Source organism: Medicago sativa, chromosome 5 (genome assembly GCF_051527215.1).
Source record: "Medicago sativa cultivar Bolivia chromosome 5, Bolivia_mono, whole genome shotgun sequence".
In the NCBI taxonomy this organism is placed as follows: domain Eukaryota; kingdom Viridiplantae; phylum Streptophyta; class Magnoliopsida; order Fabales; family Fabaceae; genus Medicago; species Medicago sativa.
The window spans coordinates 2,859,998-2,886,615 of NC_140753.1; the positions used below are offsets into that span (position 1 = coordinate 2,859,998).

The 26,618-nt window shown below is 33.0% G+C and overlaps 1 protein-coding gene, 1 long non-coding RNA gene and 2 pseudogenes across 2 annotated transcripts; all 4 read right to left on the reverse strand.

Annotated features, from left to right (window-relative positions):
• Window positions 1–2,295: 2,295 nt before the first annotated feature.
• On the reverse strand, window positions 2,296–3,687 carry LOC146919144 (F-box/kelch-repeat protein At3g23880-like; annotated as a pseudogene).
• Window positions 3,688–5,819: 2,132 nt separating this feature from the next.
• LOC146919145 (F-box/kelch-repeat protein At3g23880-like) lies at window positions 5,820–10,601 on the reverse strand (annotated as a pseudogene).
• LOC146919146 (uncharacterized) lies at window positions 6,984–9,740 on the reverse strand. The gene is made up of 2 exons (XR_015010660.1): window positions 9,299–9,740; window positions 6,984–7,363 (listed from the first exon to the last, which is right to left on the reverse strand). It is a non-coding gene; the product is annotated as an uncharacterized LOC146919146 (long non-coding RNA).
• Window positions 10,602–13,341: 2,740 nt separating the features above from the next.
• ALB1 (ALBINA 1) lies at window positions 13,342–26,446 on the reverse strand. Its single transcript, XM_085712395.1, has 15 exons — window positions 26,091–26,446; window positions 25,363–25,541; window positions 24,687–24,771; window positions 24,244–24,560; window positions 23,527–23,650; window positions 22,539–22,631; window positions 18,677–18,772; window positions 17,572–17,724; window positions 17,105–17,305; window positions 16,546–16,701; window positions 15,375–15,482; window positions 14,741–14,875; window positions 14,213–14,374; window positions 13,657–13,777; window positions 13,342–13,574 (listed from the first exon to the last, which is right to left on the reverse strand). Exons 1-15 carry the CDS (start codon window positions 26,355–26,357, stop codon window positions 13,489–13,491), a joined length of 2,283 nt encoding a protein of 760 aa, XP_085568521.1. The 5' UTR covers window positions 26,358–26,446; the 3' UTR covers window positions 13,342–13,488.
• Window positions 26,447–26,618: the final 172 nt, after the last annotated feature.

The following is a 26,618-nucleotide window of genomic DNA, read 5'->3' on the forward strand; positions in this document are numbered from 1 at the left end:
GGACCACCGTCGGAGATGACTGCGGTGGCGGACGTTAGAGTTGCGGAGGTGAAGCCCCATCTCTCTGCAACTGCGTCGTTTTGTGCGAACCGTTCTAGGAAGCTTGCAGATTTTCCAGCTCTTTCTCTCAAATGATTTCCACGGCACTTAACTGCCGATGGATTAAATTGAATTTCGGCACCCGTTAATTTCCACGGCAGTTAACTACCGATGGGGGCATTTGAGTAATTTATCGGTGTGTTTTAGCTTTCTTTAATGTGTCAACAACAATTTTCCTCATGTTACTATACTTGTATAATATTATTGTCCTCGTATAGTTCATTTATAATATTTCAACAAACTACTCACTACGTCCCAAAATAACTGAGTCATTTGCAATAAAATATTATCCCAAAATGACCGACTCATTTCACTTTTCAATGCAGTATTAATTACTTTTTTTTTTCATTTATATACTATAATTAATACTACTTTTATCATTCTCAATTCAACATCATCCACTTTACATTTATGATAATTGTGAATGTATCAATACTTAACAATGACACTCAAAACTTTTGTAATAAAAAAAAAAAATGACACTCAAAACTATTTTTCTCTCTCTTTCACTTATACGTTTTTCTTAATATGTGTGAAATAAACAAAATGCTCGCTTATTACGGAACGGATGGAGTATAAATTTAATGAATGTCCTAAGAGTTTTGGTTAAATAACTAAATGAAGTTACTTTTTATAAAAATGGTGTAATTATTAAATTGATAAAAGTAATTTGTATTGTCGAGATGAATTTTCCTTTTATGAAATCGACTCCACTTATTCAAATTTCTTGATTCGCCTTTGCCTTTAATTTCCAGATGTATTGTTCATAATCATTGTGGAGATGATAAAGATGAATTCCTTAGTGCAAAATGTTGGGATAAGTTGCTTAATTTTGTGCTAATCTAAAGTATATACATCATAACAGCTATACACTAGATTACCGCATCAATGCATTCTCTGCGATGATCCTCTATACCTCTAGATTCTCCGTACCTCTAGATCCTCTATACCTCTAGAAATGAATTACTTCAAGTCCAAACACAACCTCACAATGGTACCCTAATTGTTCACCAAATCTAAAATAATTGAAAATACACACGTTTAATTAACACAAAGAATATATCAATTTCAGCCATGAGATAATTCAATATTATGTGAGTCGTGAATATAATTAACACAAAGAATAGTAGGTGAAGAGGAAGAAAAATAGTATACGTGAATCTATTTGTAAAAAGTTAAACTTATAATTTTAAACAATGATAATTTTGGTATTATGATTAAATTTTAAATATCTTTGGCGTTTTTGGGTGTAAAATTTAATCATAACTAGTATATTTACCCGACGTTGCCTGCGTTAGACATATAAATAAGGATGACCAAAAATTTATCTGTGATATCCGCAAACAAAATTCACGACGGACAGGTACATGACAAATATCTTAATGAGTACACATGAAATAGAATATAATAAACCATATTTTAAGTAACTGTAAATTAGTAGAAGCACTGACGGATGAAATTAACTGGATTTAGTAACATTATTAACTCACATAGAATAAAATTCCTTCAAAAAAAATTCACATTAAATAAAATAAACATTTAAGTATTGGGAGTACTCTCTATAGAAATTAGGGTAGCCGAGTTTGCATGGAAATTAGGGTAGGCGAGTTTGCATGGAAATTAGAACTACTAAGAAAGATCTAGAGATTAATGAGTTGGATAAAAATATAGTTTACGATAGAACATTATGACGTCGTGTGATCCATGTAGCCTAAAAACTTACGTGGCCATTACTTTTCTTACAAAAGTTCATCCATTTGCAATTTAACTTGTTTTATCTTTAATTTCATAAATACGAATGTTCTTAAATTTTGCTGAAATCAATTAAAATTGGTGAAAAATGGAGCTGGCTCACAATAAATCTGAGTGGTAGCATTCCTATAACTTTTTAATTCTTTATATACCCATTATTACCATTTTGATATGTTTCAATGTTATCCTAACCTTCACAAAGAACCGCATGCCTTATAAAATTTGTTTTTCTCAAGTTCATAATGTATTGTAAATTATAAGTAAACATTATAAAATTGGTGCATCCTTGAGCAACATTTCAAAAATACAATAGTATCTTGTGCAAAATATCTAATTAGGATGACAGATAATCCAATGACAAATCACATAGTATAAAACTATATATAAAATGCAATAACAAGAACCCCAAAAAACAAAATATACAGTATATGGAAAACCACCGATTTCTCAAGTTGTAAAATCAATCAACTATTAATTAAAAATAATTCTAGAAGTCGCTCATAATCAAAACAAGTACAAATTAAATAACATAAAGAGAAGCTAACATATATGTTGCGGTTGAGTCTCATACTTAAGTGACGTAGCACCACATCTACATCCTAGCATTAAAAACAAGGTGATATCAAACTCTCAACACAAACTTCCGGGCACCACATCTACATCCTAGCATTAAAAACAAGGTGATATCAAACTCTCAACACAAACTTCCGGGGTCCTTTCAAAATTAGCACACTTAAAAGTACAATTCCTAGAATTGTAAACAAATATCTTTGAATGCGGACTAAACTTCACCAGCACTTGATCATCCTCGAAAATATGTATTGCCTTGATGTGAGATTTCCTAGAATCCACCGTGTACAGTTTAATCCAAAACTCTTCATTTCCATACTCCTTCATAATCCAAACATCCTTCATGGCCCAAACATTATCACCAGAAGTTGCACACAAGCAATCACTCACGTCCAAGGTCCACAATTTACACACAATTGGGAGGCAAAATCTTTTGATAAGACTCTTTCCCCAAATCATAGGAAACAATAAAGCTTGGATTTCTTAGTTGGAATTCATCAGAGCACAACCAATTAATTGCACCACTTACAAATTTTCCTGATTGTAGATCAATAGGGCCAACACCAAAAGGAAAGTCTTGAATACTTTTCCAAAGATCGATACCCAATGTATGAACCTTCACTTCTATTTTGTAAATGTACTTACCATTACTATCTTTTATATGATATCGCAAAACAACAACCACCTTGTAAGCATCTCTAAAAGAATCATAGCCAAAACCAAACGTCATTTTAGTGGAGTACACATTTGGCAGCTTTTCAAAAAGCAGCAACTCCTTGATTTTTCTAATAGAAGGGTTACACAATATAACTAAGCCTGTATAATGGTTGGCAATACAAATGATGCCATTGCAAGAGCCAACGAAGTCCATAGGAGAATATCCACCGTTTGAATACTCAAACCGCGTCAAGTTGGTGGCTTTTGTTCTTTCTTTCCTTCTTCTTTTTCTTAATCTTATGTTAAGAGATTCTATCGGATAAGAGGTGAATTTGTACTTGCTTGAGAAGGTGGCACGGCTTAGGAAGTGAAGACGGCGAGTGGTTGACTTGCAGAAGTGTTTCTTAGCAAATTTGAGATCGGAGATTAGAGAATTCCACGACTTACAGACGCAACGGAATCGAAGGAGGAATATCACGGGTAGCCAACACAGAATTTCTGAAATGAGGTCGAATGGAAGGGTGGGCCGAGGCTGTGCGTTCAGGGAAGGTGGCTGTGATGTTAGGGTTAGGGTTTTCTCCGTTGTTACCATCGTTGACGAAATCATCAATCAGGATATGAGTGTGGCTGTAGCGTAAAGAAAGAAATATATATATAGGAGGAGAGACGTTCCAAAACAAGGGTTTTGGAAGGCTGTTGATGTTGATCATATTCCTATGCGATTTCCACGACAATAAATCCAAGATTCTCTCAAGAAATAAAACAATACTATATTTCTTTTACAAGGAAAACAATAGTTACAAACAGAGTTATCCCAAAAAAAAAAAAAAAAGCACAATATAAATTTTTTCTTCCTCCATCCAAACAAAAGTATTAAAAGACAAAAGCAATTTAATTAAATCATTTAAATTGCATAAAATTCTAAATTCTTTAAAATTTTCCAATTACATCATCCAAATAAGGTTTTGGCCATACTAAAGTCATTTATGTTTTCAATTTGTTAGAGTTATCCACATTAAGAATTTCTTTATGCTTCCCTCTGGGAAGTCTTGCATATGAGCACATTGAGACAACCATTTATTTCAGCAATAACTGACATTCTTAAATATAAGATGTTTCACATCTAACTCAAGTTTCTGGTTTTATTGGCACTGCAATCCATAACTGATGGAATTACCTGCACAAAAGATTGTATTTCTTAACAAAGAAACAGCATCATTAGAAGTTAGTTTTGGGCAATTTGATTCTGAAGGGTGGAAAATTGAAGACTATTTCTCTTGCACATAAATATTCCAATGTATATATATGCAAGCATATTAGACTCTAAAGGGAAAGCCTTCAAACGCTTTAGAGCGAGTCTAGTGACAAAACTGGTGCATCTAACTTTACATTTGTTTGCTCCTAAATCTCAAATCCTGCACACTGAAGTTTAATAGACTCTCAAACTGATCAACACAGAATCCGCACTGACAATTAAAGGGAAAAACTATCAACTAGAGTCAAGTAATGCAATAACCAATAGTTTGTAACTGAATGCTTAGAATGCGTTAGCCATATTGCATTTATATGTTTTTTTTTTTGGTAGTGACATTTATATGTTTTTGATGCAAAAGTAAGTTTCTGATAAACAATTAGAATATCATGGAATGCTTCACTGTCAATGGAGGAAAGCATTCTGCAGAAATAAATGATTAAAATATGCGTATTATCCGTAAATCATAAGTCTGAGTAGGAGCGAATGATAAATTAATGCATATGATTACTTTATTTTTAAAATATTATAACAACATAAATTAAATTTGAAGAATTCTTATTAAACCCTCCAACCCCCCCCCCCCCCCCCCCCCCCCCCCCCCCAAAACCCTCCTCCAATACAATTTTTTAGTTCCTCCAAATGAGGAGGGTTTTGTGTTATGAAGAAAAGTTAACCCCCCAAAGCCCTCCTCTCCCATTTTCCTCTATTTCTTCCACTTGCTCATTCCTTTTTTCCTAAGACTTCCCCTCCCTCCCCTCCAAACTCGCAAACAAAGCCTAAAAGAAACTACTAAAAAAGATCTAGAGATTAATGAGTTGGATAAAATTATAGTTTACGATAGAACATTATGGCGTCGTATGATCCATGTAGCCTAAGAACTTACGTGGCCATTACTTTTCTTACAAAAGTTCACCCATTTGCAATTTAACTTGTTTTATCTTTAATTTCATAAATACGAATGTTCTTAAACTTTGCTGAAATCAATTGAAATGGGTGAAAAATGGAGCTGGCTCCCAATAAATCTGAGTAGTAACACTCCTATTACCTTTGTGATATCTTTCAATGTTATCCTAACCTTCACAAAGAACTGCATGCCTTATAAAATTTGTTTTTCTCAAGTTCATAATGTATTGTACAATATAAGTAAACATTATAAAATTGGTGCATCCTTGAGCAGACATTTCAAAAATACAATAGTGTCTTGTGAAAAACATCTAAAGACTAATTAGGATCACTGATAATCCAATGACAAGCCACATATAAAACTATATAAAATGTAATAACAAGAACCAAAAAACAAAAAAAAATATGGAAAACCACCAATTTATCATGCTGTAAAATCAATCGACTATTAATTGAAAATAATTCCAGAAGTCACTCGTAATCAAAATCAAGTACAAAGTAAATAACATAAAGAGAAGCTAACATATATGTTGTCGTTGAGTCTCATGCTTAAGTGACGTAGCACCACATCTACATTCAGGCATTAAAAACAAGGTGATATCAAACTCTCAACACAAATTTCCGGGGTCCTTTCAAAATTAGCACACTTAAAAGTACAATTCCTAGAATTGTAGACAAATATCTTTGAATGCGGAAAAAACTTCACCAACACTTGATCATCCTCAAAAATATGTACCGCCTCGATATTTACCGCCTCGATGTGATATTTACTAGAATCTATTGTGTACAGTTTAATCCAAGACTCTTCATTTCCATACTCCTTCATAATCCAAACATCCTTCATAACCCAAACATTATCACCGGAAGTTGCGCACAAGCAATCCCTCAACACGTCCAAGGTCCACAATTTACACACATCTACCCCGCCATAATTGGGAGGCAAAATCTTTTGATAAGACTCTTTCCCCAAATCATAGGAAACGATAAAGCTTGGATTTCTTGGTTTGATTTCATCAGAGCACAACCAATTAATTGCACCACTTACAAATTTTCCTGGTTGTAGATCAATAGGGCCAACACCGTAAGGAAAGTCTTGAATACTTTTCCAAATATCGGTACCCAAACCTTCACTTCTATTTTGTGAATGTAATTACCATTACTATCTTGTATGAGATATTCTTGCATGAACTCTTACCTAAGAGATTATTCTTACACCCAACCAATAAAAATATGACACATGTTATTAACTTTAAAAAAATGTGATTTTAATTAAGGAAATGGAAACAATAAATGGTGGTGGGTGGTTTTTGTCGGTTAAAGAAAGTGGAAAAAGGAGAAAGAAATATTAAAAATAATGAGAAAAAATTATAATATTAATTATTTTTATTATTTTAATGAGATGTTTGATTTTAATTGGTTGGGTGTAAAAATAATCTCTTAGGTAAGAGTTCATGTAAGAATTTCTCAAAAAGAAATTGATTTTTTTATTTTACTATTTTTTAAATTTAAATGATGTGTCCTATTTTCATTGGTTGAGACTAAATATAAGGTGTTAGGTGAGAGACCATTCAAGAATTTCTCATCTTGTATTTGATATCGCAAACCAACAACCACCTTGTAAGTATCTCTAAAAGAATCATAGCCAAAACCAACGGGAAGCACTTGGGTGACATAATGTCACCGTGACATTAAATCTGGGCCACACAACACACATTGCCACATAACATCTGGGCCACACAACACATACTGTAACACCCCGTTCTCAAACAACGTAATATTAATAAATAAAATCAGAGTAACCACACAACGGAGTGTCACACTACTTTTCAAAATTTCATAAATAGGAAATATCTATTTATTTAAAATCAACGTTTAGAATATCTTAATAAACTGCAGCGGAATAATTCTTTAAAAATATAGTTTCAACCAAATTCAACATCAATGAAAATCTTGGCACAAAGGCCTCAACGTAATAGACATTATCCTCAACAATAATAAATCCAACAACGAGGTCTTTTCAAAATATGATACATCAAAGAAATGAAGAAGACATTCGCGACGATCCCCATCCTAATATGTATCAGAGCCCTAGACACTTGAGCCAATCAACCTACAAGCCATCATTACCTGCACATTACCCACGGTCGAGGCAACATATACGCAGAAGGGGTGAGATACTTATCCAATAATAATATATAATTCATCAAATTAATGAAACAACGAAGCATATCACAACAGGCATCATTAATAATGTATATAAATAAATACATAAGCAACAACATAATTATTTTCAGCAACAAGATACAACAACAACAACGTTATCCACAACGACACCGATAACTCGACTATTCGACAACGACAACAACTCGACAATGCTACAACGACAACAACAACCCAACAATGCTACGACAACAACAACTAATGCATCATGCAGGTGGTACCAATCTACGCGCGTTGAATGCTAAGCATTCCAGGGCATAAGCCCCCAACAAATTGGATGGTTAAAGCATCCCAGGGCATAAGCCCCCAACAAATGAATGATAAACATTCCAGGGCATAAGCCCCCAACGGTTGAATGATAAACATTCCAGGGCATAAGCCCCCAACGGTTGAATGATAAACATTCCAGGGCATGAGCCCCCAACAGATGTGAGTATGCAATTGGACTCAACTTGTGTATATCAACATACAACTTCAACAACGACCACAACAACAACATATGTGCCTAAAACATTTATGACACACTCCCCAACTTCGACATCAGATGATACAACAACGTCAACGACGGAAAGGAAACAAGATAGCATAATAGAATGCATTAACATCATTTAAGGAATGAATTACATCAACATAATTGTCATATAACATCATAATATTACTCATAATCAATTATCATCATATATTTAACCACTTCAGACATCATAAACATCAGCATTACTAATCATTTAGTATCATACTATTATCATCATCAATCATAAACAACATCATCATCAAGACATCATCATCAATAATCATTTATCATCATAACAACTACAACAACATCTATGACAACGACAATGTGCATTATTTACTATGACTCAACGACACAATAATTTTCAACAATGGAACAACAACTTTATTATCAACAACTAGCATATATATAAATCAATTACATTCATCTCAAAGTCTAAAACATCCCCCAAAAGCAATTAAGTTTTGATCAATAGAACATAAGTCAAATATCCATAAAACACCTCAACTAAATCCCTAACACTTAAGTTTGACGTTGGGAAACCAACCATAAGTTTTTGGACTAACTTGGGATTAGTTATGCTAAGTTTTCTTAAGGTTTTCTGAAGACCCACCTGGACTATTTTTATCATAACTCAAAAACTATGAATCATTTTCATGTCAAACTAAAACCATTAGAAAGCTAACTTAAATATCTACAACTTTTATGTTTACACCGAAAGCTAATTCAACACGGAAGGGGGTGAAAAAGACACAAGAACGCAACGATCGAAGTTCTGACAACACGCAACGAAAACACAACAAGCAGTCACCCATGAGGGGCTGCCTTGCTGCGCCCAGGCGTGGAAAACTGCGTCCAGGCGTGGGAAGGCAGTAGCCACCTGCGCTGCAGCTCTGTGCAGTCCCATTTTTTTCGGTTTCACCGTTTCGTGCATAAAATTCAAACCGTTAAGCGGATTTCAGTGCCGTTTTCGCCTACACGCTCCTGACATTTCCCTCTATCATAATATACAGAAACATTCAATATTCCACCACTCAAAAAAAATCGATTTCCCAACCTCCCATAATCACTTGTCTGTAGAACATTCAGACACCGACGTTTCGATCGAAAGTCCCAATTTTCGATCCTTGATTACCTAAAATACGTTTCAACAGAAGTTTCAGGTTCAATTAGGCAATATAGCAATCAATTAACATAGAAACATGCATCAACAACACAATTCATCATATTATAGCAATTAACCTAAAACTTTCTAACCCTAATACCAAAACACCACAATCATCAAAAATCAGAATTATACATATTATTAGTGAAAGGAATCCTACCCTTACCTTATCTCAGCAAATTCTACAGCAAAAATGGTTGGATTCTCTCTTCCTAGCTCTTCTCCTAGCTTCCTCTTCCTTCTCTCAAAACCAGTTTCTAAAGTTTTTACGTGAAAATGTTTCTGCCTCCTTTTCTTTCTTTTTTTTTCTCCCAAAAACTATAACCTCCCCTCTTTTCATTTAACTCCCACTAAACTCACATAATTACTATTTAATTCCCTTTAATTAAAATAAATAATAATTCTATATTATTTCTATTTCTCATATTATTTCCTCAAATAATAAAACATTATTCATTCAAATAAAACACAACTCCATAAATCATATAATAAAATAGAATTACACCATATATCACATAAAATCACACAAAACATATATTTCACATGAAATCACACACACACACACACACACACACACACACACACACACACACACACACACACACACACACACACACACATATATATATATATATATCAAATAAAGTCATATAAAAATATTCACACATCTACTAAAAATAATTAAATAAAAATGGGGCGTTACACATACAATACATCTGGGCCACACAACATAACACCTTTGTGTGGCCCAGATTTAATGTCACGGTGACATTATGTCACCCAAGTATTTTCCAAAACGAAACGTCATATTGTTGGAGTACACTTTTGACGGCTTTTCAAAAAGCGGCAACTCCTTGATTGTTCTAATAGAAGGGTTACACAATATAACTAAGCCTGTATAATGGTTGGCAATACAAATGATGCCATTGCAAGAGCCAACGAAGTGATCCGAGTTGGCCATAGAAAAATTTCCACCTGTTGAAAAATACTCAAACCGTGTGAGGTTGGTGGCTTTTATTCTTTCTTTCCTTTTTCTTTTTCTTATTCTTATGTTAAGGAAGTCTATCGGGTAAGAGGTGAAAGTGTACTTGTTTGAGAAGCTTCTGTGGCTTACAAAGTGAAGACAGCGAGTGGTTGACATGCAAAAGTGTTTCTTAGCGAATTTGAGATCGGAGATTAGGAATTCCACGACTTACAGACACATCGGAATTGAAGGAGGAATTTCACAGGTAACCAACACAGGATTTCTGGAATGAGGTCGTATGGAAGGGTGGGCAGAGGCTGTGCGTTCAGTGAAGGTGGCTGTGAAGTTAGGGTTAGGGTTTTCTTCGTTGTTACCATTGTTGACGAAACATCAATCTGGATATGAGGGACGTTCCAAAACAAGGGTTTTGGAAGGCTCATATTCCTATACGATTTCCACGACAATAAATCCAAGATTCTCTCAACAAATAAAACAATACGGAGTATTTTTTATTTTTTACAAGGAAAACAATAGTTTTTTTTTGGTTGCAAATAAAACAATACTCCCTCTGGTCCTATTTACAAGAGAAATTTGCGTCAACAAAAGTTGATGTATCTAGTTAAAAATTCAGTCCAAATACATCAACTTTTGTAGACCCAACTTTCTCTTATAAATAGGACCGGAGGGAGTAGTTACAAACAGAGTTAACAAAAAAAAGCACAATATAAAATCGCTAGATATATATTTTTTTACCTCTAAAAAAAATTATTTTATCAAAAAATAAATATATCACAGCCCTTATAAATTAATTTAAAATTGTGTTTGATTAAAAAATGGTTAAATATGTTTTTGGTTCTCATAAATATATCAACTTTTGGTTTTAATCCTCTAAAGTTTTCCTTCGATTTTAGTCCTTATAAGATTTTCAATCACAACTTTTGGTCTCTAGTTTTAAGTCAACTCGTGTATTTTTTTATGAAATTATAAATGTGTAGAATATTGTAAAAATCTCTCAAAAAAAAATTAAAATTTATTAACAAAACATGAATTTTTAACCTGCAAAAATATAAAAATTCATATTCAATTTATGTTTTGTTGTAAAAAAAAATTATTTTTGTTAAAAAATTCTAATTTTTTTTTAAGATTCTTATAATATTATAAACTTTGAGTTCAATGGTAGTGGGTTGGCAGTCCAAAACAACTTTGCACATACATTCAATCAAAACATTCTGAATTGTTAATGTTTTTAATTTTTGTGGCAATTCGGAATGTTTTGATTGGTTGTGTGTGCAACGTTGTTTTGGACTGCCAACTTACCATCATTAAACTCATAAACTTTTTTTGTAAAATTTTATTCAATAATATAAATTCTAAATATAGGTATACTTAAAAGGAGGGACCAAAAGTGAAGATGGAAAACTTTTGGAGAACTAAAAGGAAAAGTTTATATATTTATATGGACCATTACACTTCTACACACGGTTTTAGAGCCCATTAGTTATAGCTTTTTTTGAAGAAAAAAAATAATAATAATCACTTTTAAAGAGTATTGCATATGTACCAAAAAAAAAAGTATTGCATATGTTTGTTACAACTTTAAAAAATATGAATTTAAAAATAATCACAAAACAACTTAAAATGAGAAGTTGTTACGAATAACTTCTCAAAAAAAAAATTACATGAGAGAATAAGATTTCGGATAAAGATATCTTATAAAAATTAATATTTCAATCATATCCTTGTGTTTCTCAATTTTTAATGTCCTTCATAGTAATTATATTATAAAAAATCACTTTAATATAGTTGTATCCTTTTAATGAGTTCACCCAACTCTCAGATTTATCAAGATAAAATGCTGCACTTATATGGGATTTTTTTTTTTTTTTTTTAAAAAAAAAAATTATTAAAGATGAGATTTTTTCATTTTTAAGACTCTTGAATTCATTTAAGCCAAAACCGATGCATAGAATAAACTATTCTATTAATCTGTCTGCTCTATAAATTCAAGTTTCTCAAGAAATAAAAAAATCTCAACTCTCCAATTGACAACCGACCAAAGGGTCTTTTATCGAAAGAAAAAAATGACCAAAGGGTCTTCACCCCAAGGGGCAACTGAACACATGACTTATATGGGATTAAAGAAGGGGTTTAAGGAAGAAAAAAAAGTATTACTTTTCCCACTCTATGACCTTCTCCCGCACCCTGTACAATTTCCAAAAGTGCCCTTGTGCAGTCCGGATTTTAAAATCCGGATTCATGTTTACTATTTCGGATTTTATAATCCGGACAATTCTTATGTATAATTAGCGATCAGATTCTCTCACATTTCAGCAGTTTTGAGTTTTGTTTTTAAAAACAACAAAAAAAAACTAAGTAAAAAATGCTAAAAACCTGTCAAATAAAATCATAAAAATATAAAAATACCACCAAAAAATTCTAAAAATCAAATAAAACTAATGCAAAATTTTTCGGATTTTTCTGAGAATATGAAAAATGAAAAATGGGTCTAAACGATGGTATTTTGGATTTTGAGGGGCGGAGTCTCGTAAGAAGTCCCTTCTACGGGAGTCATGGTTCTTGAATTTTTTTTGATTTTCTTGGAAAGTTTCGGAGCAATCCGATCAAGTAGCCCGAAAACCCGATTTTTGACTAAGAACAGGTAACAGTGACTCAAAATAGAAGGATGAGAGTTAAGAAGATTAATATTGTCCCTAAAATGACTATCCATGTTACAAACATGTTTAAAATTTGTGCTGATACAGTTCGGATTATATAATCCTAACTATTTTTCACTTGAAAAAATGGGGTTTAGGGTGTGTTCAGATTATTTAATTTGGAAAATTCATGTAACGCGCCCTATTTTTTGAAGTTCCTGGCTTACAAAATCCGAAAAAATCCGTAATTCATTTTTTCACCCTTTAACAAAGGAAAACACCATTCCGGATTATAAAATCCAGAAACATCAAGGGCATTTTTGGAAAAAAAAAATAGGGTGCGCGAGAATTCTATAGAGTGGGAAAAGTAATACTAAAAAAAAAAAAAAGCTTTAGTATTTGCACTTTTTTCCAATACACTACCTCTTTAGTCCGTATACCCAATTTTGGAATCTTATTTCTAGAACGCTTTTGTTTATGGATAACTGAACACTTTTTACTCCATAATGACAAAAGGACTTGAACCTATAAACTCATCCAGACTGCTCAACCCTCCTCACAAGTTAGAAAAATATATACTTGCAGCAAATCTCAGTCACAAACTAAAAAAAATCTGATTAATTACGGTTTGAATATGCTTTCTTCCCACCAGTCATTTATAGTTGTGCAATTTACAATAACATCATGTAAAAAAATTGGTATGGGAAGGTGTCAAGCTTGGTTGCGTCTCATTCAGTTTTATGAACTCTTCAAAGCTGATAATGCTTCCCTTGTTGCCATCGAGACAACAGCATCCGAAGCATTTGGCAAATAATAGTACTTCCCTGCAGTGAAAAATTTATGAACATAATTTTCTTCTATATCAGAACTAAACATGTTTATTCAGTAAAATAGCACTGCACAAACCTTGAGCAACTCTAGCAATCTCCTTCGCGAAACCTGTTGAGACAAACTTGTTTTCAGTGTCAATGACAAGGAGAGACATTCCTGATTTATATATCTTCCCAGCCACCTCAAGAATTTCATCCTTCATTAAAACAGAGTCAGTAGTTAGTTCAGACTGACAGAAGTTGGAAGTGAACATGTAATATGTAAAATCCTGTGAATTTATGCAGATTTAGGAAGACTGTGAAATGAAAGTAATGCTTATTCAAAAAAAAAAAATTAAGGATAAAACATAACAATTTTTCCCCTCAAAAAAGGAGATTAAGAAGACAACAAAATGTGTAGCGTCTAATATGTTGACAAACCTCTCAAAGTGGGAAAAATAGATATTGGAACCTCAAAGGAAATTGTATTACTTGTCTTGAATTCAATATAAATGGCTTCTACCCATAAATAGCTACCCACCATACATGAAATGAAAGTTATAGGTTTATATTTTCGTTTATTTGGTTACTAAGGAGATGGTTTATCTCATTTGGACGTCAAAAATTTGTCTGATTACAAAGCTTAGCCGTACCTTCAAGTCTTGTGATGTAGGTTTAGGGGCATCAGTAGCGGCAGCAGCTTCAGGATCAGTTGACCTTTTTAAAGATATGTTGGCTCGGCCATCAGTGATTGCAACAATCATTATACGTCCAACATCGCCACTTTTCTCTGCATTTAATCCAACCCTAACAGCCTAGACATTTTCAGAAAAATAAGTTTAAGATTCAGCAAAAGAAATATTGAGGGACAAAGTCAACTTCTGATTCATGAAAGACCAAACTGATTTTAACATTTCTTAATCAGAAAAGACAATATAAGCAAAGATCTAAACTGACATTGTCCATCTCTCTACTGCTTTGAGTTTACTGCCATTGTCATTTGCAAATAAGTGGTAATGTCAATTCCTTAAACATGTCAATAGTTGGAAATCATCATTAAAAATATTAAAAACAGGTTCAGAATAACGTTGCTTTCTACATTTGACCTCGGTAGAACTTGTGTTTGTTTAAATTTTAAATATATTACTATACTAAACATGAGATGCTAAAGATCTGCATACCGTGGTAAGACCATGGGCAAGGGGTGACCCTCCACCACACGGAAGCCTTTCAAGACGTTTCCTAGCCATTGCAATCGATCTAGAAGGTGGCAGAAGAACTTCAGCTGAATCTCCACGGAAAGGAATTATTGATACCTATTTAACCAGAATAGTAATTATATCAATAATATCATGAATCTTCTTTTATGTTTAGTCCAACAAATATCACCACTTAAACTCTGATATGTTAAGGTTAGGTGTATATAATGAATCATATAAACAAATCAAACTTATTGTCATTGTTCTTTTCTAATACAGTGATTCTGGTTCAAGGATTAGCAAATATACAGTTATACATATCTGTAACCTCTGAAAATAACAGGTATCAACTTCCGCACACCCAAGGAAGTAAAGAATAGTTATAATTTATAAACTGCTTGAGTTCTCAGGTGACAAAGTAACTGTTCTCCTTAGGTGGGTATATATGCCGTATTTGAATGATGAAAAATTTATTTTTTCGAGTTCTGTCTGATAATTCTTATACGAAACCCAAATAGTGGATGGGCATATGTAATCTCTGACATAATATAAAGCCTCATTTTTGTTAACCGTTAAATTATAAAGAAACAAACAATGAATGTTAAAAATTACGAACCTGATCCCTGCTTGTATAACTTTCTGCCAGAAGCTTAAGTGCTGCACCTTTTGCATTCTGCATCCTGTTCAATGCCATGCTTCCACTGGCATCAACCACAAATATCACCTACAACAATTCAGGTTATTTTTTAAACAATAGTATAAAAGCTTGCTGATAAACAATTCCATATTTCTGTAGTAAGTATTGTCAGAGCAAACTGGAGATTTATATTATATTCCATACAAGCCAAGTAAAATAAAGGTCTTTGATGCAAAATTAATTAGTCAGGAACAATATGGATGTAAAAACAGAATGGATTAATTACTAATAATAAATTGTATAGACAGTAAGACACTAAGAGTCTAAAACAAATTGCATAATGTCAAGATCAACGATATTTACAGTTTGATGTAACAATTGTTAACTTCATAAGTTCATATACATTAACACCTATGCATCCTTAAAAGTTTAGAAAATTAAAGTGATCAAGACTGATGAGGGTACAGATTATAAAGAAGAATTAAAGGACATTAAGGAAAGTTGAGAATATTTTAGAATAGATAGGATGAAGATCGGGGAAGATTAGAGGTTATATAGTAAAATAATTCTATGTAATATTATTATTATTATTATTCTTAGGGTTAAATATGTTTTTAGTCCTTACATTTTACGCCCTTTGAAGAATAGTCCCTACATTTCATTAAATGTTTTGAAAATACTCACATTTATCTCCGTTATCAAAATTAGTCCCTGTTGTTAATTCTCTAACGGAATGATGATGTGGCAGTTAGTGGGTCCCAATTATTTTAAGGTTAAATATGTTTTTGATCCCTACATTTTGCGTGACTTTGAAAAATAGTCCTTACATTTCAATAAATGTTTTTAAAATCCCTAAAATAATAAGGACTATTCTTCAAAGTCACGCAAATTGTAGGGACCAAAAACATATTTAACCTTAAAATAATTGGGACCCACTAACTGCCACATCAGTATTTTGTTAGAGAATTAACAGCAGGGACTAATTTTGATAACGGAGATAAAATGTGAGGATTTTAAAAACATTTAATGAAATGTAGGGACTATTCTTCAAAGAGGCGCAAAATGTAAGGACTAAAAACATATTTAACCCTTATTCTTATTATAATTAATTACTGTAAATGCAAGTTCTGAAGTGAGATAACATATGTACCAATGCTCCTGCTTTACGTGCCATTCTCTTTGCCCTCATGTCAGTTTTTTCAACAAATACTTTTCTACGGTTTTCAGTGTCTTTTTCCCTTCGCAACTTTTGATAAGGTGCAGCAGCTCTAAGGGTTGCATCAACTGCTAATCTCTTTACAGGACCCTGCAAACAGTAGCATCATTTAGCGGGGGAAAAACATATTCAACGAGAACTTGTAACGAAAGTGAAATAGTTTTGATCATCAAAGATAATTACTTAACAGGGCATTGTAAAAGTGGTTCGATTAGAATGCCGTGACATATATGTCCCCCCCAGTCTTTGTATCTCTGTTTTTTATTTAATTTTTGTTACTTTTGTTTAAAAAAAAAAAAAAAAAAAGTGATTCGATTAGAATGCCGTGACATATATGCAAGTTGATATGAATCGATCAAATCATTTGATTTTATACCCGATTGCCGCTCACCAAACTTCCAAGAAAAAATTATAAACTGCAAACCAGCTAAATATATTTGATGTTTTATCTTTCAGTTGTAGTCGTATAACAAACGAATGGTGTGAGGAGTACCTTTGGAAGCATTGGCTTGATATATCGGCCTCTGTCCTCTGAAAATATAACATTTTTTGCCCTTCCAGCCTTCCCACGGCGCCTCTGTGCTTGTTGGGCAAAGAAGAGAAGTTTTTCATCCACCAAGCCCCCTTCAGCATCAAAGATAAATTCTTCAGGTAATTGTTCTTGCTGTTCTTCCTTCTCTTCATCCTTGTCATCCTGTTCAGAAAGAGAATATACAAATTATATAGGTACGGTGAGGTGGATGTTTACTTCAGAAGAACTGTTGCCGAACATTCCTATTCATTTTTCAGTAACAAGTTACGCAAATAAGTCCGTATATAAACATTCATTTCAAAAGATAGGAAACCCACTGTACTTGACATGGTTAATACTCGGCTGTGAATGAGCAAAATTTTATTACTTTCATAAAGAGACTGTCCTCAAATTTTTATTTAACATTTTGAAAGATGATTTAACTTAACCTCCTCTTCTTCTTCTTCCTCTTTGTCTTCTTCTTCATTCTGTTCTTCATTGGATTCTTGGTTTTGTGGAGGCGGTGGAGGCGGAGGCGGCTGATTTTGTTGCTCAGGTGGATTATCAGTAACAATTGACCGGGGGAGAATGACCAATTCTACCTGAATTACAAAATATACGACAAACAATTTATCAGATGGACTCTTTAATTTTGAAAAGTAGTAACGACAACTACGTGATGAGTATTATTGGGCTGAGATCAAGTTTGATTACACCATTCACAGTGATTCTTGTACTTAATCAAAATTCTTCGAGCATAAATACATATAAAGGGCCTAACCGAGATCAAGTTTGATTATACTATTCACAATGAGTCTCTCTCTCTCTCTCTCATGCACGCACACAAACACACTCGCACGCAGAGAGATACATAGAGGTAGAGCTAAAACCAGGATAAAACCCTATACTTCAGCATCTCAGTCTCCTTCTAGAACAAAGAAAAAACCTTTAAATTAAGTCAAAGAATATTGAATTTCTATTCTTCATTATAATATAGACAATTAAGGATCAAATTGTTGTCCAATTAATCAAAGATGCTGTGATTTGTAGAGATAATAATTTTAGAGTGGAAAATTATTTCAGCTCAAATAAATTTCTTTTAAAACTTTATATTCTTTTCACTTCACAGAAACAGAATATCACAAAGCTCGAAAACAGAAGGCCGAGGAAATAAAATTATATTTAAACAAAGTATCAATAATTTTGCAAATGTTTCAATATAACAGCAAAATCAAATTATGAATCTTTTGGATGCATAACTCAAGGATATTATTTTTTCACCCTTCCTTTTTAACAGGCTGTCGGGACTAAAAACAATTAGTGGCAAATATTTAGCTACATCACATTTATTTGAAACAAATTAAAGTAACTAGACAAATTTATATTTTAAATGTGTGGGACACAGGCTAATTATTGACCACTAAGTGTTCATGGATGATAGGAAAGGCATGGAAAAACCTCCATACTTCAAACTATTGACGCATAGTGGTTATGTTCATAGGAGGAGACCATAAGAACAGTAGAGCCAGCATTTAAATTTCAAAGAAAGCTTACGGCTTTTTTAAGGTCATCCGCGTAAACCTTTTCACGTCCCTCCAGAGCAGCTAAACACTTAGCAACACGAGCAGCATACAGCTCAGCTCTGTGTCCCTGCAGTTCATAACAAGTACTTAAATTATCAGACCACGCGGCAAAGGATATCAGCTCTGACGAGTGATGAATTTTTTCTGTTAAATGGAGTATTTATAGATTGAAAATTTTCATGTCACTTATGTTTCAAACTTTTGTTTAAACTCTTCCATGGTATCACCAAGTCAATTTTTAAATTATACATAGCACTGAAACCTCTATTCTCTATTATACTGCATAGCTATTCCTCTTTCTCACTATACACTGTAACAAATATGATGACATCAAATATACTCACAGTTAATGCTAAAGCACATAACAGTTTCAGAGAAAGAAGAGCCTTGTGTTAGACCACGCGTAATTAATAAATATCATAGGAGAACCAGGCAGGTTAAGGTGGTATCTTAGTTAGGTAGTTATGCAGTTACATTTGTGTGTTAGCAGTTATGTGTTTCAAGAATTGTAATAAATAGGGAACCAGTTGTGTGTTACTATGCCTGTCTCTATAGACTTTCCTTTATGTTCTGGTGTGTGATTGCAATAATAAATCTATATCCTCTGTTTTAAGACCATTCTGCAGAGGATTTATCCTACAATTTCTGCTCCTATCCTACTTTATTTGAATAGAGATACCAGTTCTAACACCTTTTTAAGGAATAAAAAAGAAATGGTATTTAATGACCTCAGTAAAGTAATCAGTATTACACACACACACACACAGAGATTACACTCCCCTCCCCTCAAATATGCTTGAATTACACTCTCCTCCCCTCTTATGTTAAAATATACACTCCTTTCCCCTCTTATTCAAAACATATTTGAAAACATTTCACTCCCCTCCCCAAAGAGAAGCTTGAATTACATTCCCCTCTTAAGTTAAAATTTAGAGTAAATTACACCCCCCCCCCCCCCCCCCTCCCCTCAAAGATACTTGAATTTCACTCCCCCTCCCCTCTTGTGTTAAAATATACACTCCCCCTCCCTTGAAAAGTAAAATTTATACTCCCCTCTCCTATAAGATGCTTGAATAAACAACCCCCTCCCTTAATAATTAAATATGGACTACACTTTAATCTATTTTAACATAAATAATTATTTTTATAATATATATTAATTTTGAATCACCATTTAAAAAATATAAATTTGTTTCTTTATAATCTAAATGTCAATGACAATCAAATTTAAATATTTTGTTATTAATTTTATAATTTAGAGTTTAAAATTCACTTTTAAATAACCATACTTAATCGACTTTAGTAATTTTTCACATATTTTAATTTTATTTTGGCTTGTTTCATATTTTATAACAGGATTTAAAACTATATGTTAATGAATTTGTGAATAAAAAATAGAGAAAGATATGTATTCAAATTTTGATTATATTAAAATGAACCTGCAATGCTATTATCTTTTTTGAAGTATGCTATTGCTAGATTATTAGAAATAAAAAAAAAAAATTATTGAGGGACTAAAGCGTAGATTTTAACATAAGAAGGGAGGGGAGTGTAATTCAAACTTCTTTTAAGGGACGGGAGTGAAATATTTTCTAATGTATTTTGAATAAGAGGGGAGGGAAGTGTATATTTTCACATAAGAAGGGAAGGGAGTGTAATTCAAGCATCTTTGAGGGGAGGGGAGTGTAATTTACTCTAAAATTTACACTTTACTCCCTCAATTTTTATTTATTTCTAATATTCTAGCAAAAATAATAATAATCTAACACACTTCGAAAAAAATAGTATTGCGGGTCTATTTTAATATAATCAAAATTTGAATACATATTTTTCCCTATTTTTTATTCACAATAGATTATAAAAAATTTCCCTATTAAAATAGATCAAAATTTGAATACAAAATTAGTATATATCATAAAAATATTTATTTATGTTAAAATAGATTAAAGTGTAGTGCATATTTAATTATTAAGGGAGAGGGTTGTAATTCAAGCATCCTTTAGGGGAGGGGAGTGTAATTCAAGTTTCTCTTAGGGGAGGGGAGTATAATTTACTCTTTAAATAATAATTAATGGCTAAGATTAATTACTAATAATCCCTATGGTATTGTTTTTCTACTCCTTCCAAAACTCTTGAGCATTGCATCTATGAGTTTCAATCCTTTGAAACTCCAGTACGTTTCGTGGCTTCGACAACCAAAAGTCGTCCTCACTCTGCCAATGCTTTTGATTTTCAATATTCCAATTTCAATTTTCATTATCATTTTATTTTTTCCAAGGATATCACTTCATTCTTTTCAGGTTTTGTATTGATCCATTCATGTAGAATTTCTGGATTTTTTTCCAACGATATCAATTCTTTTTTTTTAATTATTGTGTTTTGAGTATTGACGATGTAGAACCGTCACTGCCTGTGATGATTGTGAAATTCAAAACCTGTGGATTGCAGATTTCAAGGTTACGAATTCTATAGAACCAAAAATTGAGAGATGACCACTATGATTTGCATCGTAGCAATTTGATTTCAAATCATAGATGGAGTTCCACTTGGGAACGGCCACAACAGGTTCAATTTTTCTGGGAATTAAACAAAAAATTGAGAATGTGTTTAGGAGGAAGGAAGCCTAAGGTGGTTCACGTGAGGAGCAAATAAAATAAACTTCAAAACGTTAGATTCAAAAGAATCAAGGGCATGGAATTGGAGTAGTCTAGAGACTTAATCTTGGAGTCAATATATCCCTCCTCATGTATGTATGTGTATATATATATGTGAGAGAGAGAGAGAGAGAGAGAGAGAGAGAGAGAGAATCCAGAATATTTCCTTTAAAACTATAGCCTTTCTTTGGTCTCACTAATACACGATGTTTCTTGTGTTTTCAAAATTTATATTGCACACATAATCTCCTAAACACAGTTAGTAGATGAGAGAATATAGAATGATCAGTTATTGAGGCAATGTTTTCTCGTCCCGCTCACTTGATTGGTTTAAACTAGATGATTCGTAATCTAATAGTTAGAGGCAGCGGCGAAGCTAGGAAATTTTTTACGAGGGGGCCAAATACAAATAATTTTTTTAATCAAGGAAAAATTATATATTTTAAAATATTATATATTAAATTTAAAGGTCAAATATGTTTAATCTCTATAAAATTAGGTTTTGAGAAGTCGAATATTTTTCTTTTTGAGGGAAGAAGTCAAATATATTTATAATTGAATATTTGCTAAATAGATTAACAATTTTTTTTCAACGTAGACAAATAAGCTATTTGTATTAAATTATCGTCTATTATGTTTCACTGTTGATAATTTATATTTCTAAAAATGCTTTCTCTATAGTTGTTATAGAGATCGAAATGTCGAAATAAAACAAATAAGTTTATTAATCAAGTTATAATTTGTTAACCTTTTAATTTATGTTACTTTTGTGCAAATGAATTTGTTTGAGGTAGCTAAAATTATATTATTGGGGTAGCTAACCATATAAATATACCTAATGACTCAATAAAAATAAATTTTTTGGGGTAGCCAAAGCTACCCCATCCCATTGAAAGGATTCGCCCCTGGTTAGAGGAAGAGGGAGATCAAGATAAACTATAAGTCATACTATTAAGAGAGATTTTGATGCCCTTCTCAAACAAAAAGAGATTTGGATATAATAGAAGAACAAGACATCTGTTTGGTGATTTACTTCATTAGACAGTAGAAAAATTGCTTCTCTTAAGAAACAAAAAGAATTGTCCAAAAATTCACAATCAATGGATATATGTAGTGTAAATCAGATTAACTATATAAAATACTTCTCCTGAAACCTAGGACTTGTTACAGAGCATTTACCTGGACACCACCTCGTAAAGCCTCAAGTACCAGGTATTTTAATTGTTCTTTGCCAATAGTAACATCCTTGAGATACTCTCTAGCCAAGATGATCTGCATTTCATAAATATCAAGTCATAGAACTGTTGCTGTCAATCTACATAGAAAAGCCTATATTGTGAAATAAAAGCTGTCAACTAGGAAGTTCATTTAACTATATAGCAAAAGACCAAAATAAAATAGACAAAAGGAATTTATAAAGAAGATACCAACACAGCATATATATGGTAAAATTAGTAATTTCGTGGTAAGGTTTACAAAGTCTCAGCTCGGAGACTCAACTGCATTGTTTGCCTCTGGGACTTGACCTGAAAACCCAATTTGGATAAAATTATGTAGATCCTCACCATCTATCTTAACTGTCATTTACATTGTGGAAATGACACTAGGACTGTGAACTTATGCATTATGCTTACAATCTTACAGTGGCTTGTAACTCTTCAGTTTAAGTGATTTTATTTATTACGTTCATAGGGCTTCAGGCTGCTCTTCTTTACAGGTTTTCTTGTCGGCAGAACCCACGTTAAAAACGTGTTTTGTAGGCAGAATAAGGATGAGCAGGGGGAACAGAATTTTGGATAATTTCTATTGTGAAAACCGGGGCCAGTTCAAGTTAATGATTACTGTATTAACAGTTATTAGAGATCACAACCAAATTAGAGGAGAAATACAGAAACAACAATGTATAGATAGTAAGAGGAAATAGTAGAGATCCGATTGGATTTAGTGCAAACAATTAGTGCAAAGTTTGCGAGGGAGTGCGAGGACTCTCCAATTTTTTGGGGTTATGTGTACCTATCTATAACTCGTGTTCTTCTATCCTCCCTTGTGATTTTGCAATCATCCTGATTCAGAGTCAGGAAGGAGATTGATATTCAATAAAAACCCTAGTGTTTCCTATCTGTTCTTCACTTTTCCAATATGACTTTAATTACCCTCCTAGGCATACCTGTGTCTTTGCATTGTCTGTATCCTCATCAACCATTTTAAATACTTCGCCACAGTTATCCTGAAATTCTGTCGCAATTCCAACAGCTGCAACACGGTTTTCAAAACTCATTGGAAGATCTGCACTGCAGAGGGGTGTATAATTAGAAATAAGGGAGATGGTCAAATTTTGATAACTCATCTAATTAACTAAGTATTAGGTCAGGGTTTTTTTAACCACTCAATCATTTTTTATTAGTTTATAAAACTATGATGGCTTAAAAAGTTTTTCAATTGGTTTTTCTTACCATGTCAGATGCCAAATTGTAAATGCTAAAAGTAAAAATTGGCAATGAACCAGCTGTTGTTTCCGGGAGGGGGAGAGAGAGAGAGAGAGAGAGAGAGAGAGAGAGAGAGAGAGAGAGAGAGAGAGAGAGAGAGAAAAGAGGAGACAAATACGGAAGAAATCGGAGCAGGAAATGAAGACACAGGGAAAGTGAAAGAATTTTCATCACTTGAAGACAGTTTCAGTGTATTTTAAAAATAATGATTTCATGACATTTTGAATCTGAAATTTTGTAGCTTCCAACCCCACTCAGTGGGATAAGGGTTGGTTGTTGTTGTATGAAATTTTGTAGCTTATTTGCCTCATCGCCACACAAGATCTTGGGCCTATCTTGTAAAGGGAGGAAAATTATGAAGAATCCTGAAGGAGCAACATTGTAGATCACAGCAGTACCTCAAGTTAATTGCAATGCGATCTAGCAGATGTTCACGAACAGAACCCTCGTCAGGGTTATAGGTAGCAATCAGAAGGGGCCTGCAGGGGTGCCTAAAGCTGATTCCCTCTCTTTCAACAATATTTACTCCTTCAGTCAATACATTAAGGAGCAAATTACTGATACCCTCATCCAAAAGATTAATTTCATCAACATATAGAACACCTCTATGAGCTTCAGCAAGTAAGCCTGGTTGGTAAACAGTCGTGCCAGTCTTCACAGACTCCTCAACATCAACTGATCCAATGAGTCTGTCCTCTGTGACTCCAAGAGGAATCTGAAGCATAAAGAAATTTATGATGCTTCATAGAAAAATAATTTCTTCACAAATAGTAATTAACATAATGAATCGTCAATGCTAGAACTTAATCACATTATGGAAAGCTTATTCTCTGAATAGTACCTGAACAAAGGGAGATTTGACAATACGAGTTTTAATATTTCCATCAGAATCATATTCCACGCGTTGGGCAAGATCATCTTCCCACCTACAAATATTACTCTTAATTTAAGACAGCTTTTAAAACAATGACTTAAAGGTAAAAATAAGAAAGGGGATCAACAAAGATTGCTTCATCCCAATTACAAAGATGTGATGTCAATCATGGTTACATGAAATCAATTCATTAATTCTCCGGCAGAAAAAGAGGGGAACACAACACAAAAACTTCAAGGGATATGTTACTTCTGGTTCTAACTACTAAGGCTGAGTGTGTATATCTAAAAGATGACACACAAATTTACAATTGCTTATTTAATAAAACCAATTAACAGTGTTACTACATCATCAAACAAATTTACAATTGCTTATTTAATAAAACCAATTAACAATGTTACTACATCATCAACTATGCATGATCAAATCATGCTCCATTGAGAAAGTATGACTAAACTCAACCCATGATATTATAATGTCAATGTATTACGCCTTAGCCCTTGAGCTCATATCTACTTTTATGTTGTAAAAAGACAACATGCCACCTTAAACTTGTAAAGTTATTTTATTTATTTCTCAATTCCCCAAACTGGCTAACATTTTTCTCAATAAAAAAAAAAAAGGAAGAAACCAGTGACCTTACTCTTCTGGGCACGAGGGATCTGAATTGGCTATGGAACCTTCTACTACTTCAATAGGCGGAAGTATTGCATGCATTCCACGTGCCATTATCGTTTTAGCAGTTCCTCGCCTTCCTGATATAGCAATCCCTCCAATCCTAGGGTCAGTAGCCCCAAGTAAAAGAGCAGTTTTAATAGCATCCTGCATAACAACCATAATTTGCAAACTTCATCCTTCAACAGCAAAAATTCAACTCGCATTCACATTTTTAATCCTAAATCGTTTGAAAAGTTGGTAAGGTTTTCAAAACACCTCATCAAAGAAAAAAGTCACATAATTAACTGTTACATGTCCACCATTTTCCCCTACTCTTCTATCATTACTTGAAATAAACAATGCATTGTTTATGCAAACTAATATACTTTAATTTTGAATTTAATTTTTAAAAATTAATATAATCCAGCATAGTCACACTATGGGTCTATTTGGCAAGTACAATAAACTATATGTTAGTTTATAAGCTCATATAACTAAAAAGACCCATTTAGTAACTGTCATTTTCTCACGAGCTTATAACTTATTTTTACTAGCTAATTCAAGTAGCTTACAACTTATCATTTACTAGTAATACATTTTGACCTTCTAAGAATGAATAATGAGTAAAATCATGAAGATAGTGTTTTCATAATAACAAGTATGAATTGATTATTAATACAGAAAATGTTGAAAGCTAAGAAAAGGAAGAATTACTTGGCCAATAACAGCAGCAAGAGGGAAGTACTGTCTTCCATAAGTACTAGCATCGAGCTTGTTCTCCTCCTCAGAAGTAAGGACCATAGCACCATTTTCAGATTGAGCGCGAAGCTTCGGAACGCTGCGTTTTGGTTGAACTCGACATGTTTGATGAAATGGCAAAGAGAGAAACGGTTTTGATGAAAATAGAGAGTGGAATTGGAGTTGAAGATTAGTGTAAGGGGTTTGTGTTAAACTGAAACCCATTCCGTATGTTGTTTGCATGAAAAGAGAGAGAATCACAGCTTCTTATCCATTCTTCTCTTCTCTTCTCTTCTATGCTTCCTTTTGGATTTTGGATAACAGCTACCAGCAATCATGCATTCAAGTGGAAATTATTAAATTATTTTAATTTCACTGTAAAAATATGCATTTTAAAAATTATACAAAGAAACAATATTTGTACCATTATTTTGTGACAGTTTTTAAATAATTTTCTATTTTCTCTTTTATATTCGTATTGTGTTTTTATTCTCTCTTTTTCTT